This window comes from Tachyglossus aculeatus, chromosome 2 (genome assembly GCF_015852505.1).
Source record: "Tachyglossus aculeatus isolate mTacAcu1 chromosome 2, mTacAcu1.pri, whole genome shotgun sequence".
Lineage (NCBI taxonomy): Eukaryota > Metazoa > Chordata > Mammalia > Monotremata > Tachyglossidae > Tachyglossus > Tachyglossus aculeatus.
Window position 1 is genome coordinate 136,945,422 of NC_052067.1, and position 16,099 is coordinate 136,961,520.

Genomic DNA, 16,099 nt, shown 5'->3' on the forward strand with positions numbered 1-16,099 from the left:
AAGTGCTTACTATGTGCCAACCACTCTTCTAAGCAAGCGGGTAGATACACGCTAATCAGGTTGGACAAATTTTGCCTTATTTTACAGATGAGGTAATGGAGGCACAGAAAGTTGTGACATGCGCAAGGTCATACAGCAGACAAGTGAGTCCACTGTTGGGTAGGGACTGTCTCTGTGTTGCCAACTTGTACTTCCCAAGCGCTTAGTACAGTGCTCTGCACAGAGTAAGCACTCAATAAATACGATTGAATGAATGAATGAAACTGGCAGAGCCGAGATTAGAAACCTCACATACTGGATATTCCCAGGTCAACATGAGAAGCCACATGGGCTGGTGGAAAGAGCCAGAGCCTGGGAGACAGAGGTCCTGGGTTCTAATCCAAGCTCTGCCATTTTTTTTTTTAATGGTATTAAGCATTTACTATGTGCTAGACACTGTTTTAAGTGCTGGGGTAGATAATCAGATTGGACACAGTCTATGTCCCAAATGGGGCTCACAGTCTTAAACTCCATTTTATTCATTCATTCAGTTGTATTTATTGAGTGCTTACTGTGTGCAGTGCACTGTACTAACTGCTTGGAAAGTACAACTTGGTAACAAATATAGACAATCCCTACCCAACAATGGGCTTGCAGTCTAGAAGGGGGGAGACAGAGAACAAAACAAGTAGACAGTTATCAATAGAATCAATATAAATAAATAGAATTATAGCTATATAAACATCATTAATAAAATAAATAGAATAATAAATATGTACATATACACAGAAGTGTTTTTGGGCAGGGAGGGAGGTAGAGCAGAGGGAGGGAGTCCAGGTGATGGGGAGGGGAGGAGGAGCATAGAAAAAGGATGGCACAGTCTGGAAAGGTTTACAGATGAGGTTGTGTTGCCAACTTGTACTTCCCAAGCACTTAGCACAGTGCTCTGTACACAGTAAGTGCTCAATAAACACGACAATGAATGAATGAGGTAACTGAGGCACAGAGAAGTGAAGTGACTTGCCCAAGGTTACCCAGCAGACAAGTGGCAGAGGAATAGGTCCTCTGATTCTCAGACCCTTACCCTTTCCTCTTGGCCACTTTGGGCAAGTCACATAACTTCCCTGTACTTCAGTTACCTGACCTGTAAAATGGGGATTAAGACTGTGAGCCCCATGTGGGGCATGGACCATGTCCAACCTGATTAGTTTGTGTTTACCCCGGTGCTTAGTATAGTGCCTTGCCCATAGTAGGTGCTTTACAGTAAATACCATTAAAAGAACAACAGAAAACCCCCCAAATAAGCAAACAAAAATAGCATCCCTAAAATCAGTTGCTACTGTGTTGCTGCCTGATTTCCAGGTCCATCCAAACATTTTGACCACTTCAGAAGAATCAAAAAGGAATGGGGCTGCAGAGGACCAGCCCCAAAGAAACTGTTCCCAGAAACTCACCTTCTGAGCCTCTTCTCAGGATCCTGGGCCCTGGGAGAGCAGAGTCTAGGGAAGCTCTCCCCGCCACAACTCTACCTCTCACTCGCACCCCACATTCCCTAGCCGGCTTTTAGGACTACTGCCAGATGTGTGCTGGTGAAGGACTTTTGTTTCCTTCCAAGAAGCCCTACTGGACCTATTCATCACCAGGGGATTCTGGACAGCATTTGCCTAATGACTACTTTCCCTCTGTTGCTGGCTCCCTCCTTCCTCTGTTCCTGACTCCCTCCTCTTCTCTGACCCTGGCTCCATCTTCTCCTCTGGTCCTGACTCCCTTCTGACCCTGGCTTACTCCTTCCGTCTGACCCTGGTTCCCTCCTTCAATCTGATCCTTGCTCCCTCTTCCCTCTGTCCCTGGCTCCTTGATGAATTCCTTCTGGAGGAGGTGGAATTTCAAGAGGGCTTTGGAGATGGGGAGAGTAATGGTCTGCCAGATGTGAAGGGGGAGGGAGTTCTGGCAGATGGGAGGGTGTGAAAATGAACTTGGAGACAGGAAAGTCAGAAACCAGATACAAGGAGTAAGAGTATAAGCTGGAGTGCAGTGGAAGAAGAGAGCAGATAAGAGAGAAATGATGGAATGCCTAAAGGTTTACAGTCAGGAGGTCCTATTTGAGAATAATGGGTAGCCACTGAAGTGTTTTTGAGGAACAGAGACACATATCATCAATCGTATTTATTGAGCGCTTACTATGTGCAGAGCACTGTAGAACAACATTTTAGAAAAATGATCTGGAAAGTGGAGTGAAGTATAGACTGGAGAAAGAACAGACTGGAAGCAGGAAAAACAGTGAGGAAGATGATAATAGTAATAACTATGTACTTGTTAAGTGCTTACTATGTGCTAAGCACTGTCCTAAGCACTGAGGTAGATGCAAGGTAGTCAGGTTGGACACAGTCCATGTCCCACATAGGACTCACAGTCTTAATTCCCATTTCATCAATAATAATAATAATGATAGTAATTATGGTATTCATTAAGTGCTTACTATTTGCCAAGCACTGTTCTAAGTGCTGGATAGATACAAGGTAATCAGATTGTCGCATGTAGGGCTCACAGTCTTAATCCCCACTTTACAGATGAGGTAACTGAGGTACAGAGAAGTTAAATGGCTTGCCCAAGGTCACATAAAAAACACCTGGTAGAACTGTGATTAGAGCCTACGTCCTCTGACTCCGAAGCCCGGGCTCTTGACACTAAGCCATGTTGGTTCTCAGATGAGGCGCTTAGTACAGTGTTCTGCACACAGTAAGCACTCAGTAAATATGATTGAATGAATGAGATAACTGAGGCCCAGAGAAGATGTAACTTGCACAGTAGACATGTGGAGGAACTGGGATTAGAACCCATGACCTTCTGACTCCGAGGCCTGTGTTCTATTCACTAAGCCATGCTGCTGCTCAAGGAGCCAGGAGACTATGATGCAATAGTCTACTCAGGATATGACAAGTACCTGAACCAGAGGAGTGGCCATTTAGCTGAAGAGGAAGGGATAAATCTAGCAAACACTGTGGAGAGCAAACCAGCAGGATTTAGTGAAAGACTGAATGTGAGAGTTGAGAAGATGATCACTTGGTTGTCAGGTTCTGGGCCATTAAGGATGGTAGTGTGGTCTGCTGGGATGGGAAAGTTATGTGGAAAAGCAGATTTGAGGGAAAAACAAAACAGAACAGAGGTGGCTCAGTCTCCAGCTGGTGAGGATAGGATCTCCGGGCATTGGGGAAAACAGACCCAAAGGAAGAGCCATTTTGTGGAAAACTGAGGGAGGACCATATTATCAAGCTACTTGCCCTGGGAAGCCACTGCTACCTTCCCTGTTATGCTATCTGGAGCCTTGTCCCTGAACTGTTCTGCTCCAGGGGGCCCGACAGGAAAACTTCAGAGCCATTGTGTGAACTCCACACAATTTAGAATATTGGGTAGGCTGTGGTGGTGACTGAGACTGTTGGCTTCTGAGAAGCAAGTAGTCTGAAACTCTGCCCCTCTAGTCACTGTAACCTCACTGCATTAATTATTGTCCTTGACAGAGTCTCTTGCTTTTTTGCATGTTTTTATTGTTTTATCTTTCCTTATGTGTCTATCTCCAGGTCCTTCCCCCAGCCACCTGCCACTCTTATTCTCAGATTGTGAGCCCCTTTGGGCCTGGAACTGTGTCTAATTCTTCACCGAAGACTTTTTTTCTGTGCTAAGTATATCCACTAGACACTTCATCAATGCTATTTCTGCTAAATACTGTTACTACTGGCTCTTTTCCAGAGCCAGAAAGGACCCCTCAGGAGATTATCAGCTCCTAACTCAGCATTCTGAAAACACAACCCATCTTCAGTTCAGATTTCTCTCTTTCCCTCACTCTCTTTCCTTCAGTTCATTTGACTTCCTTATCTGTGGCTTTGTTCCCAAGGCTGAAGACACTTGTATATAAATATTATCTCAACTGTGATGTATTGTACTTTTCCAAGTACTTAGTACAGTAGTCTGCGCACAGTAAGTACTCAATAAATACCACTGATTGATTAATAATTGAACCCTAAAACAAAAATCCTCTAGGTTCTGAATAGTGCAAATATTTCCGACCAATATATGAGGTTAATGTTTCACCTGACACACCTGCCTGACATATCAGGTTAATTGAGGCCAGAGAGGTCATTTAAAAGTTTTTGGACTTGCATACACATTTATAAAAAATTTGAGAGGAGCCAGACAGCTAGTAAAGAATCCTAGAACCATCAGCTCTCCTTTCCCAAACCCCAATCCCTACTTTTTCCAGAAGAGGTCCTCTGCCCAATCAAGCAATCAATCATATTTATTAAGTGCTTACTGTGTGGATTTATTGTGTGTATTTGTTGAGTGCTTGGGAAAGTACAGTAAAGTAATAAAAAGAGTCATGGTATTTCTTAAACACTTATTAATTGTCAATCACTAGTCTAACAAGTTTATCAGTTTGGACAGTCCCTGTTTTATATGGGGCTCAGGGTCAAAGTAAATAAGTTCCCTGCCCTCTGCTAGCAGGGAGACAAACATTAAAATAGGAGAGGCAACTAAGTAAAAGGATGATGATGTTGGTATTTAAGTGCTTATTATGTACAAAGCACTGTTCTAAGCACTGGGGAAGATACAAGTCCCACTTGGGGCTCACAGTCTTAATCCCCATTTTCCAGATGAGGTAACTGAGGCACAGAGAAGCTAAATGACTTGCTCCAAGTCACCCAGCTAATAAGTGATGGAGCGAGGATTAGAACTCATGACCACCATCTCCCAAGCCTGCGTTCTTTACATTGTCACGCTGCTTCCTAAAAGGATAAGTATATAAGTGCTGTGGGAGTAGGGTGAGTGCCTAAATGCTTTGTGGGTATGGACTCAAGTACATAGGTGATGAAGAAGGGAGAGATAATAGGGTGGAGAGATGGCAGATTAATCAGGGAAGGCTTCCTAGAGAAGCTATGATTTCAGAAGAACTTGGAAGATGGGGAGAGTGGCAATCTGTCAGATATAAAGGGGATGGAGTTCCAGATAGGAGGGAGGGTATGAGCAAGGGGCCAGTGGTGAGAAAGATATGATTGAGGCACAGTGAATAGGTTGTTGCTAGAAGAGAGAGATGTGAATGAGGTGTTATAGTGGGAGAGGAGCGAGGTTAGGTAGGAGAGAGAACTGATTGAAGGAGTGCCTTAAAGCCATTGAAGGGGAGTTTCTATTTGATGTGGAGACAGATGGGCACCTGGGGGTTCTTGAGGAGTGGGAGATATGGACTAAAAGATTGTTTTAAAAAAATGAGTCACATAGCAGAATGTAGGTGGACTGGACAGGGGCAAGGCTGGAGGCAGGGAGGTCAGCAAGGTAACTGATGTGGTAGTTGAGAAGGGATATGAGAAGTGCTTGGACAAGCATGGAAGCAGTTTTGTTGGAGTGGAAGGGGTAGATTCTAGAGAAGTTGTGAAGGTGGAATGATGATAATGATGGTACTTGCTAAGTGCTTACTATGTGCCAAGCACTGTTCTAAACCCTGAACTGACAGAATGTGATGACACACTGAATAGACAGGTCAAAGAAGAGAAATGAATCGAAGGTAATGTCAAAGTTGTGGGCTCCTGAGACAGAGAGGAGGGTTATATTTTCTATGTGATGGGAATGTCGGCAGGGAGGGAAGTTTATGTTAGGAGATGAGTTTTGTTTTGTTTTGTTACATTTTATTTTGTTAAGTTGGAAGAATCCACAAGACATCCAAGTAGAGATGAGCTGGAGGCAGTAGGAAATGTGAGATTATAGAGAAGGAGAGTGGCTTGTACTCAGAGGAATTTATTTAGTGGTTGCAGTAGGACTAATAGCATTTCTTGAGCAATACAGTGTACTAAGCACTTGGGAAGTACAAAACAATCAAGGGACACATTTTCTAAGAGCAAAGTTCCTTTCTCTCTCTCTTCCCTACAAGCTTAAACAGGTCACTGACCTCGGGCAAGCCAATGGTTGGAGAAGCAGTGGGGTCCCGTGGAAAGATCATGGGTTTGGGGATCAGGGGGCCTAGGTTCTAGTCCCGGCTCTGCTTCATGTCTCCTCTGTGACCTTGGGCAAGTCATTTAACTTCTCTGGGTCTCAGTTACCTCATCAATAAAATGGGGATTAAAGTTCATTCAGTCATTTGTTTAGTGATATTTATTGAGCACTCACTATACAGAGCACTATACTAAGCACTGGGAGAATACAATATTTTAATGTGTACACATTCCCTGCCCACAACGAACTTACAGTCTAGAGGGGGAGACAGATGTTAATATAAATAAATTACAAATATGTTCAGATTTGCACAGGTATGTATGGAAAAGTGTTGTGGGGCTGGGGCGGGGGGCGGGGGGGATGAATAAAGGGAGCAAGTCAGGCCCATGTGGGACTAAGACTGTGTCCAACCTGATGGTCTTGCATCTACTCAGCGCTTTGTATGGTGCCTGACACATAGTAAGTGCTTAGAGAAGCAGTATGGCTCAGTGGAAAGAGCATGGGCTTGGGAGTCAGAGGTCATGGGATTAAATCCAGGCTCTGCCACTTGTCAGCTGTGTGACTTTGGGCAAGTCACTTAACTTCTCTGTGCCACAGTTACTTCATCTGTAAAAGGGGGATTAAATCTGTGAGCCCCGCATTGGACAACCTGATCACTTTGTAACCTCCCCAGTGCTTAGAATAGTGCTTTGCACATAGTAAGCACTTAACAAATACCATTATTGTTATTATCATTATTATTATTATTACACTACCCACTTAATCCCTAAACCAGCTCTTCCCCACAGTTGCTCCAACCCCTCCCATCTTCCCTCACTGAACTCTTCCGTGCCCAAGATGCAACTTCTAATGCCTGGAGCTTTTCATTTTTTAAAACTTATTCTGTGGCAGACATGCCTACCATTCCCGGCAGCTTGCCAGGAACTTCCAAAATCATGGGAATGGGATCAGATCAGACCTGGGGAAGGTCAGGATAAGGAGGGCATCACCAGTTTCTCCCAGCCCTCACCTCAGCATGACCCCCTTCTGTGGAAATGGAAACAGACCAGACCTGTATAGGAGCCAAAAACTGAGTGAAACTCCAATACAGTTTTTGTTTGCCTTAGGTTAATATTGTACCATAGCAGATTTACAAGGGGTTGAAAATCAAATAAGAGCCATTGAAATGTGCAGAAGAAATGCTCCAACTGCTCTAAAAAAATTTCCAATGGTGTTTTCTTGTAATGAAACCGCTCATACTTGCTCCTTCATTCATCCTCCCTCTCTTCCCCACAGCACATATGTATATATCCATATAATATCTGTAATTTATTTTTTATAATAATAATAAAACAATGTTTTTGTTAAGTGCAAACTGTGTGCCAGGCACTGTACTAAGCACTGGGGTGGATACAAGCAAATTGAGTTGGACATAGTTCCTGTCCCAGTAGGACTCACAGTCTCAATCCCCATTTTACAGATGAGGTAACTGAGGAACAGAAAAGTGAAGTGACTTTTCCAAGGTCACATAGGAGACAAGTGGCAGAGGCAGGATTAGAACCCACAACCTTCTGACTCCCAGGCCTGTGCTCTATCCATTACGCCACGCTGTTTCTCATATTAATGTCTGTCTCCCCCTCTAGACTGTGAGCTCATGTGGGCAGGGAATGTGTCTGATATTATACTGTACTCTCCCAAGCACTTAGTACAGTGCTTCCACATCATAAGCACTCAATAAATATGAGTGAATTAATGAATAAGTAAATGAACCAGTAAAATGTGAAGATAGAAACGATATTGTTCAAATCATTTCTGTTAAGGAAACTAGTCAACAAATCTGAGATTGTGAACATGTTTGGTGTGTGGGTTAATTAAGGAAGTTTATGACTTGCCAGAGGAAGGTAGTATAAGTTAAATGAATACCTAAAAGGTTTTGAAGGAGTAGGAAAATGTTACATTTTTCAAAGAGTGTGTTCTGGTATGGATGCTTGAAAGATATGGGATTAAAACAAAGAACTATAGAAAAAAATAGACAGATTTAAGGCTTATGCACGTGGATTCAGGTCAGTAAAGAAAATGGATGGATTACTTAGACTATTTTAGATCCCAAAGATCTGAATAATTTTTTAAAAATTGTTTATTTTTTTCCATTCTAGATAGTAAACTCTTCTTTTAGACTGTAAGCTCCTCCTTTAGAGTATAAGATCCTTATGGGTGGGGATTGTGTCTACCAACCTTATTGTAGTGTGTCTACTATTCTCCCAAGGGCTTAGTATAGTGCTTTGGACACAGTAAACTCTCAATAAATGTCATTTATTGATTGAGATGAGGCTTTTGTCAAATGTCAGATGCAAAATACATTTCTTTCTCCACACACATTCAGGGTTCTGGCACATATGATTTTAACTGGAAGCCGGTGCAATTTGTCATTTGTAAGCTATTATTTACCCACTGGCATTTAGTTTGTGTTGTGCCATGGAAGTTTTCCATCAAAGAGGTAATCAAGTTTTTCAAACTGTAGATGGCTGCAAAAGCATCCGTGACTGATTCACTGCCTTGGAGTACAATCCTAAGGAAACATGAAAAAGACACTGAAAAGCCATTGGTTCGAATATGGGGAGAGGACACGAAACTTCATGGAAGTAAATGTCAATTTAGATTAAAAGAAATTTCCCATTTAGGGAGGGAACTGTTGGTAGATGCATAGAAATAGATCAAAACAGAATACATCTCATCACAAGTTTAACTGCTTCAAAAGACAAGGAAGATTGCAAAAAGTATTGGTCAGGTTGAACTTTAGTGGAAAGTACAATACTAACCTGGCACAAGACAAACTCTACTTATCTACAGGATAAATTGAGTTTGGATTATAATAATAATGATATTTGTTTTGTTATGCATTTACTATGTGCTAAGCACTGTTCTAAGCACTTGGGTAGATACAAGGTAATCGGGTTTGCCCTGCGGAGCTCACAGTTTTAATCCCCATTTTCTAGATGAAGTAACTCAGGCACAGAGAAATGATGTGACTTGCCCAAGGTCACACAGCAGACAAGTGGGAGAGCTCAGATTTGTTCCCATGATCTTCTGACTCCCAAGCCTGGGCTCTTTCCACCAAGCCAGAAATGTCAATGGGTACGGTCTGTTAAATTGAAATCATTAATAGAATGTCAACACTAAAGTTACCTACTGAGAAATTTACATCTCAGCAGAAGGAATTCTAAAAAACTGCAAATGAGAGATGAAACATAGAAGAGTTTTTCATAGATTACACATGCAATTAATAGGACAAGAAAGCTGATGGATGAAATTCAGTTGGGATGTGTCTCAAAAATAATTTTGTTACACTTGCACTGGAACACAGTTGTGTATTACATAAAATATAAAGGGTACTTTTCAAACACTCCCAGATAATGATGCCAGCTAATGTGATATTAGACCTAATTGGTGAATACATGAGGGTTCCTTGCATGTGGAAAAATGTAAGAGGAAATGAGCCACTTATTTATTCAGGTTGTTTGTACTGGCCACATTTAAATGATTCAGAGAAAACATCCTAAAAAAAAGCATCCGAAGTGTCAGTGGTATAAGCCAACCAGTTGTGAAACAGGAAATACTGAAAACTTGGTCAAAGGTAGAAAGTAATTTCTTCATATATGATGGGAAATCTTAGGTCCTTGATGATAATTATGTTTCAAAGTATCCAGAAATTGCTATGTTGAAGAGCTCTACAATCACAAATGACTAATTTCATTTAATACTTTTTTGCCTAACCTGGTATACTGTGTCTGTGGTTGGACAGAAAATGAATAGAATTTACTAACCCTGCATTTTTTTGGTATTTGTTAAGCACTTACAATGTGCCAGGCACTATACTAAGCCCTGGGGTACATACAAGATAATTGGTTGGACACTGTTGGAACCCACATGGAACTCACGGTCACAGTCTTAATCCCCATGTTACAGCTTAGGTAAGTGAGGCATAGGGAAGCTAAGTGACTTGACCAAGTTCATACAGCAAACAAGTGGTGGTGATGGGATTAGAACTCAGGTCTTTCTGACTCCCAAGTTCCTGCTCTATCGACTATGTCTCCCTCTATCACAAGGCCACTAGGCTATGCTGCTTCACAACATTTCAGAAGTTGACCTTTAAGTATAATCCCTATTAATCACCTCCAACCTGAGATACCCTCAGTTTAGTGGGTTAGAAGAAAATTGGTCAGAACAACTGAGCCTATTTGCCAAAGCAAAATATTCAGGACAGGATCCTGTTTGACATTAATTCCCAAACTATCCCTTTGGGCATGGGCTGGTCACCATTCAAGTTCTTATTTGAAAAGAAAGCCAGAGCTAAGCTTTCAAGAAATCTGGAAATAGGTCCAAGGCCAGAGTCTTAGGATGACAGGAAAGGGAAAAATGTGGTCTGTTAAGCATTCTCATAGTTTGGCTAAGGTGAATGAGTAGAGCAAAATGCATTCTCAGCTCTGTTTGGGCTTGGCCCATCTACCCTTCTGCCCCTCCCACACAGGCTAGAGGGTCTTGATGAGAATGAAGCTTCTCCCATCCTTCCCCTAGCCCCTTTCTGCCCTGCCCTAAGGTGTAGTGAATCAAGACCCCAATCCCTGGAAGGAATCTTGAGAAGTCACCATGGCAAGCCCTGACTCCATCTTATTCTGGTTCTCTCTGGATCACTGTGCCTGAAATAGAGGGGACCCAGGGGGTCTGTGGTGGGGGTGGGGGGAGAGATTTTGAAAGGGTCACACATCACTGGACTGACCACTGAGATTTTATTTCTTACATGATTCTTCAAGCTCACAAGCCAGATAGGGGCAGAGACTGCTTTTCTCAGTGATCAGGAGGCTCAGACTTTTCACAAAGGTGAAGCACTAAAAAGAAGCATTTCATATTATCCATACAAAGACTTAACTCCCCCAGCATACCCCAAAAGCACCAGAGAACATCTTGACCATCCTTTTGTGGATCTCCTTGGTCTTGATGCTGTAGATAATGGGATTGAGCATGGGTGGCACGAAGAGGTAGATGATGGACATCAATGTGTGGACAAATGGGGGGGCCCGTTTCCCGTACCTGTGACCCAGAGACACGCCCACCATGGGAATGTAGAACATGAGCACCGCACAGATGTGTGAGACACAGGTGTTGAGGGCCTTGGACCGCCCTGTCTGGGATGTGATGGTCAGGACAGACCTGAGGATCAGGACATAGGAAAGGAAGATGAGCATGGAGTCCAGTCCGAATGTGGAGAGCACAATGAACAGGCCCAAGATGTTGTTGAAGGTGGTGTCCACACAGGGCAGGCGGATGAGGTCGGGATGGAGACAGTAGGCATGATGCAGGATGTTGGCTTTGCAAAATGGCAGTCTCCTCAGGAGGAAGAGTGAAGGAAGGATCGAAATGAAGCTGCGTACTAAAACGGCCAAACCCACATTGACAGTGCTGCTGCCGGTCAGTATAGCTGAGTATCTGAGCGGGTTACAGATGGCCACGTAGCGGTCAAAGCTCATGGCCAGCAGTATACCTGACTCCATCCAGGAGAACAAGTGGATGAAGAACATCTGTGCCATGCAAGCATCGAAGCCAACCTCCTTGACATTGAAGCAGAAGGTGCCCAGGACCGTGGGCAGAGTTGAGCAGCTCAACCCCAGGTCATTGACGGACAGCATGGCCAGGAAATAGTACATGGGTTGGTGTAGGCTCTGCTCCTCCTTGAGAATGACCAGGATCAGGGAGTTTCCTAGGATGGAAACAGAGTAGAGGGCTGCCAGCAGAATAAACATCCAGTACAGGGAATCTTCCAATCCTGGGAAGCCAGTCAGGATGAAAGAGAGGGAACCAGAGGTGTTGCCGTGGGAATCTCCCATGCTGGGAACATGTGAAGAAATGGTCAGAAATCAGTTCACAAGTGAGTCCTGAGCACCCTAAGGACTGGCCTGTGGTCCTTTTGGAAACCTAATTTGGTGTCCAGTAGAGATACAGCATGGCCTATGGTTAGAGCACGGGCCTGGAGTCAGAGGGACTCAGATTTTAATCCCAGCTCTACCACTTGTCTGTTGAGTGACCCTGGGGAAGTCACTTCACTTCTCTTGTTTGTAGAATGAGGATTAAGAACTTTGAGCTCCATGTGGGACATGGGCTGTCTTCAACCTGATTAGCTTGTCTACCCTAGCACTTAGTACAGTGTCTGACATATAGTAAGTGCTTTACAAGTACTTTCAGCAAATCATTTCCCCTGCCTGCAACACCTTCACCCTCCCTCTGCTGAAGCCCTTCCCTCTCCCTCTTTTTGAGTTGTACTCTGGTGCATATCTTATGCTTTTCTGAAAGTTGCTAGTCTTTGAGGGTGGTGTGTCTTCAATATTTCCAAGTGTTTCTGGATCCCACTGTACCCTCTATTACCCCATCTCCTCGATCCCATGCCTGTCCAAACTCCTCAAAGTCTCTTCTCAACAGGCTACATTTGGGGTTTCCTTCCCTTTGTCCACTGAGGCCACATTCACTGAGGTCTCCAATCACTTTGTAATAGTCATCTCCAATAGGCTTTGCTCTAGCCTGGCCACAGGCCCAAGGAAGTCCTTTGGGACCCAGAAAACTTGGGTTCTTGAGGTCACACCTCCTCCAAGAGGCCTTCCCCAAAATTCACTTTCCCCAGCTCTCTCTCCCTTCTGCCTCATTTTTTCATTTGAATCTTTGACCTTTGGACATTTGGTATTCACCCAACTCCCAACCCCACAACACTTTTGTTTATATCTTCATATTATATTTAATAAATTGCTTATTTATTTATAGTAATGTTTGTCTTCTCTAGATGGTTAGCTCGTTCTGGGCAGGGAATGAATCTATTTGCTAATATTGTTGTATTGTAGTTTTCCCCAAGTACTTAGTACAGTGGTCAGCACATAATAAGCTCTTGATAAATGCCATTATTTGGTTCTTGTCCTTGTTCTTCCTGGAGTTGGTTGAAGTTGGTGAAGACTACCTCTTCACTTTGAAGGGTGCTATACCCCTGATGGTCTACTCTCTTGTTGCACCCCATGATAGAGTACCATGAGTGGCAGGTACAAGAGAGTGCAAGGGACACATTGAGAGCCAATAGCAGTAAAATCAATTCTGTAGGACAGATTCTTGATCCTGGAGAACCACACCCAAGTCTCCTTGGTTGTTATTAACAGGGAACTCTATCGCTTTGTCCTATTTCATTTTGGCTTCATAACTGCCATTCGTGAGAAAGGACTGTGTCTGTTATATTGTACTTTTCCAAGCACTTAGCACAGTGCTCTGCACATAGTAAGCAGTCAATACATATGACTAACTGATTGTAGGCCTCTCCATTTTTCTAGAAACGCTCTCTGATCTGGCTCTTACCCGATTCTTCTCCTACCTCCTGAAAGCTCCTTCTCGGTATCATTTGCTGGTCCTCTGTCCCATTCCCTAAATGTCAGTACCACATAATTGATGATTCACTAAATCCTACCTGTTTTTCCTCCACAGTATTTCCCAGATCCACCTCTTTCTCTATACCCAAATGGCCACCACTCTGGTTCAAACTGTCATCATCTCTGAAGAAGCGTAGCGTAATAGATAGAGCACAGGCCGGGGAGTCATCAGGTCATAGGTTCTAATCCCACCTCAGCCACTTGTATGCTGTGTCACCTTGGACAAGTCACTTGGCTTCTCTGTGCCTCAGTTACCTCATCTGTAAAATGGGGATTGAGACTGTGAAATCCACATGGGACAGGGACTGTGTCCAACCCAATTTGCTTATATCTACCCCAGAGCTTAGTACAGTGCTGCCTGGCACTGTAAGCAAATACCATTATTATAATTATTATTATCATCATCTCCTGACTTGACTATTGTATCAGCCTTTTCATTGGTCTCCTTGCCTCAATCCTTGACCCTTTCCATCCTGTCACACACTCTGATGTCAGAATGGGGCTCTCCCATACAGGAAAAACCTCAATCCAAACCCTCCCCACCCCTCGCACCCTTCCCCCTCCCTCCCCACCCTCGACAGCTGCTGCCAAGTGTGGCCTCTGGAACCCCCGCTCCGTTTTAAGTAAGACCCCTTTCATCCTGGACCTTTTCCTTTCCAGTTCTCTACTCCTCCTCGCCCTAACTGAAACATGGCTGTCGCCGGACGACACAGTCTCTTCTGCTGCTCTCTGCAGTGCAGGCCTCTTCTTCTCCCACTCCCCCAGACTCACCGGAAAAGGAGGAGGTGTCGGTTTCCTTCTTGCCCCCCAATGTCGCTTTTGCACTATCCCTCCTCCCCCTTCCCTTTCCTTCCCTTCCTTTGAAGCCCACATTATTCGCCTCTACCACCCCCTCCAGATTCTTGTAGCCGTAATCTACCGCCCTCCCGGTCCCACTTCCAACTTCTTTAACGACTTTGACCCCTTCCTCACCTTCCTTCTCTCCTTCTCCATGCCCACTCTGATCCTCGGAGACTTCATTATCCACATGGATATCCCTAACGACTCCTCTGCCGCCCGCCTTCTATCTCTCCTTGACGCTGCCAACCTCTTCCTCCACCCCACCTCGCCCACTCACCAACTTGGTCATACCCTCGACCTCATCATCTCCTACCACTGCACTGTGTCCACCCTCACCAACTCTGTAATCCCTCTCTCTGATCATAATCTTCTCACCTGCCTCCTCACTCACACTACTTTCCCCTGTAAATCTGTATTACTCCCTCACAGAGATCTCCGCTCTCTGGAACCCACCCATCTTTCGGAGCGCCTCAAACCCCACCTCGCTGCCCTCTCCTCTCTACCCAGTCTTGATGATCAGATTACTGCTCTCAACTCTACCCTTTCTACTCAGCTAGACTCACTCGCTCCCCTTTCCCTTCGCCGCTCTCGCACCACTAACCCACAGCCCTGGATCACTGCCACTGTCCGCCTCCTTCGCTCTTATGCTCGAGCTGCCGAACGCTGCTGGCGAAAGTCTAAACACCATGCCAACCTCGTTCACTTCAAGTTTATCCTTTCCTGCCTTAACTCAGCCCTCTCTTCTGCCAGACAAAACTATTTCTCCTCCCTTATTGACACCCATGCCCATCACCCCTGCCAGCTCTTCCATACATTCAACTCCCTTCTCAGGCCCCCGGTTCCTCCCCCTCCTCCTTCCCTCATCCCCAACGATCTGGCCTCCTACTTCATTAACAAAATTAAATCCATCAGGTCCGACCTCCCCAAAGTCTCTTCCCCCCTTTCTCCATCCCCCCGGCTCTCAACACTCTCTGCTATTCTCCCATCCTTCCCAGCGGTATCCTCAGAGGAACTGTCCTCCCTCCTCTCAAGTGCTACTCCGGCCACCTGTGCTTCTGACCCCATTCCCTCTCATCTTATGAAATCTCTCGCTCCATCCCTTCTCCCCTCCTTAACTTCCATCTTCAACCGCTCACTCTCCACTGGTTCCTTCCCCTCTGCCTTCAAACATGCCCATGTCTCTCCCATCCTAAAAAAACCCTCTCTTGACCCCACCTCACCTTCTAGTTATCGTCCCATATCCCTCCTACCATTCCTTTCCAAACTCCTTGAACGAGTTGTCTACACGCGCTGCCTAGAATTCCTCAACACCAACTCTCTCCTCGACCCACTCCAGTCTGGCTTCCGTCCCCTTCATTCCACGGAAACTGCCCTCTCAAAGGTCACCAATGACCTCCTGCTTGCCAAATCCAATGGCTCATATTCTGTCCTAATCCTCCTCGACCTCTCAGCTGCCTTTGACACTGTGGACCACCCCCTTCTCCTCAACACGCTATCTGACCTTGGCTTCACAGACTCCGTCCTCTCCTGGTTCTCCTCTTATCTCTCCGGTCGTTCTTTCTCAGTCTCTTTTGCAGGCTCCTCCTCCCCCTCCCATCCTCTTACTGTGGGGGTTCCCCAAGGTTCAGTGCTTGGTCCCCTTCTGTTCTCAATCTACACTCACTCCCTTGGTGACCTCATTCGCTCCCACGGCTTCAACTATCATCTCTACGCTGATGACACCCAGATCTACATCTCTGCTCCTGCTCTCTCCCCCTCCCTCCAGGCTCGCATCGCCTCCTGCCTTCAGGACATCTCCATCTGGATGTCCGCCCGCCACCTAAAGCTCAACATGTCGAAGACTGAGCTCCTTGTCTTCCCTCCCAAAC

At 44.9% G+C, this 16,099-nt stretch overlaps 1 protein-coding gene across 1 annotated transcript; it reads right to left on the reverse strand.

Annotated features, from left to right (window-relative positions):
• Window positions 1–10,605: 10,605 nt before the first annotated feature.
• Window positions 10,606–11,819, reverse strand: LOC119943479 (olfactory receptor 51I2-like). Its single transcript, XM_038764481.1, has 3 exons — window positions 10,878–11,819; window positions 10,736–10,823; window positions 10,606–10,634 (listed from the first exon to the last, which is right to left on the reverse strand). Exons 1-3 carry the CDS (start codon window positions 11,817–11,819, stop codon window positions 10,606–10,608), a joined length of 1,059 nt encoding a protein of 352 aa, XP_038620409.1.
• Window positions 11,820–16,099: the final 4,280 nt, after the last annotated feature.

Bases quoted from the DNA above. Each gene is read 5' to 3' on its own strand.
- LOC119943479 (XM_038764481.1), bottom strand. From the start codon at position 11,819: ATGGGAGATTCCCACGGCAACACCTCTGGTTCCCTCTCTTTCATCCTG. The intron at 10,824-10,877 runs GTATGCTGGGGG...GCTTCTTTTTAG, and splicing joins TGTTCTCTGGTGCTTTTGGG to TGCTTCACCTTTGTGAAAAG. The intron at 10,635-10,735 runs GTAAGAAATAAA...CCTCTATTTCAG, and splicing joins TTGTGAGCTTGAAGAATCAT to GCACAGTGATCCAGAGAGAA.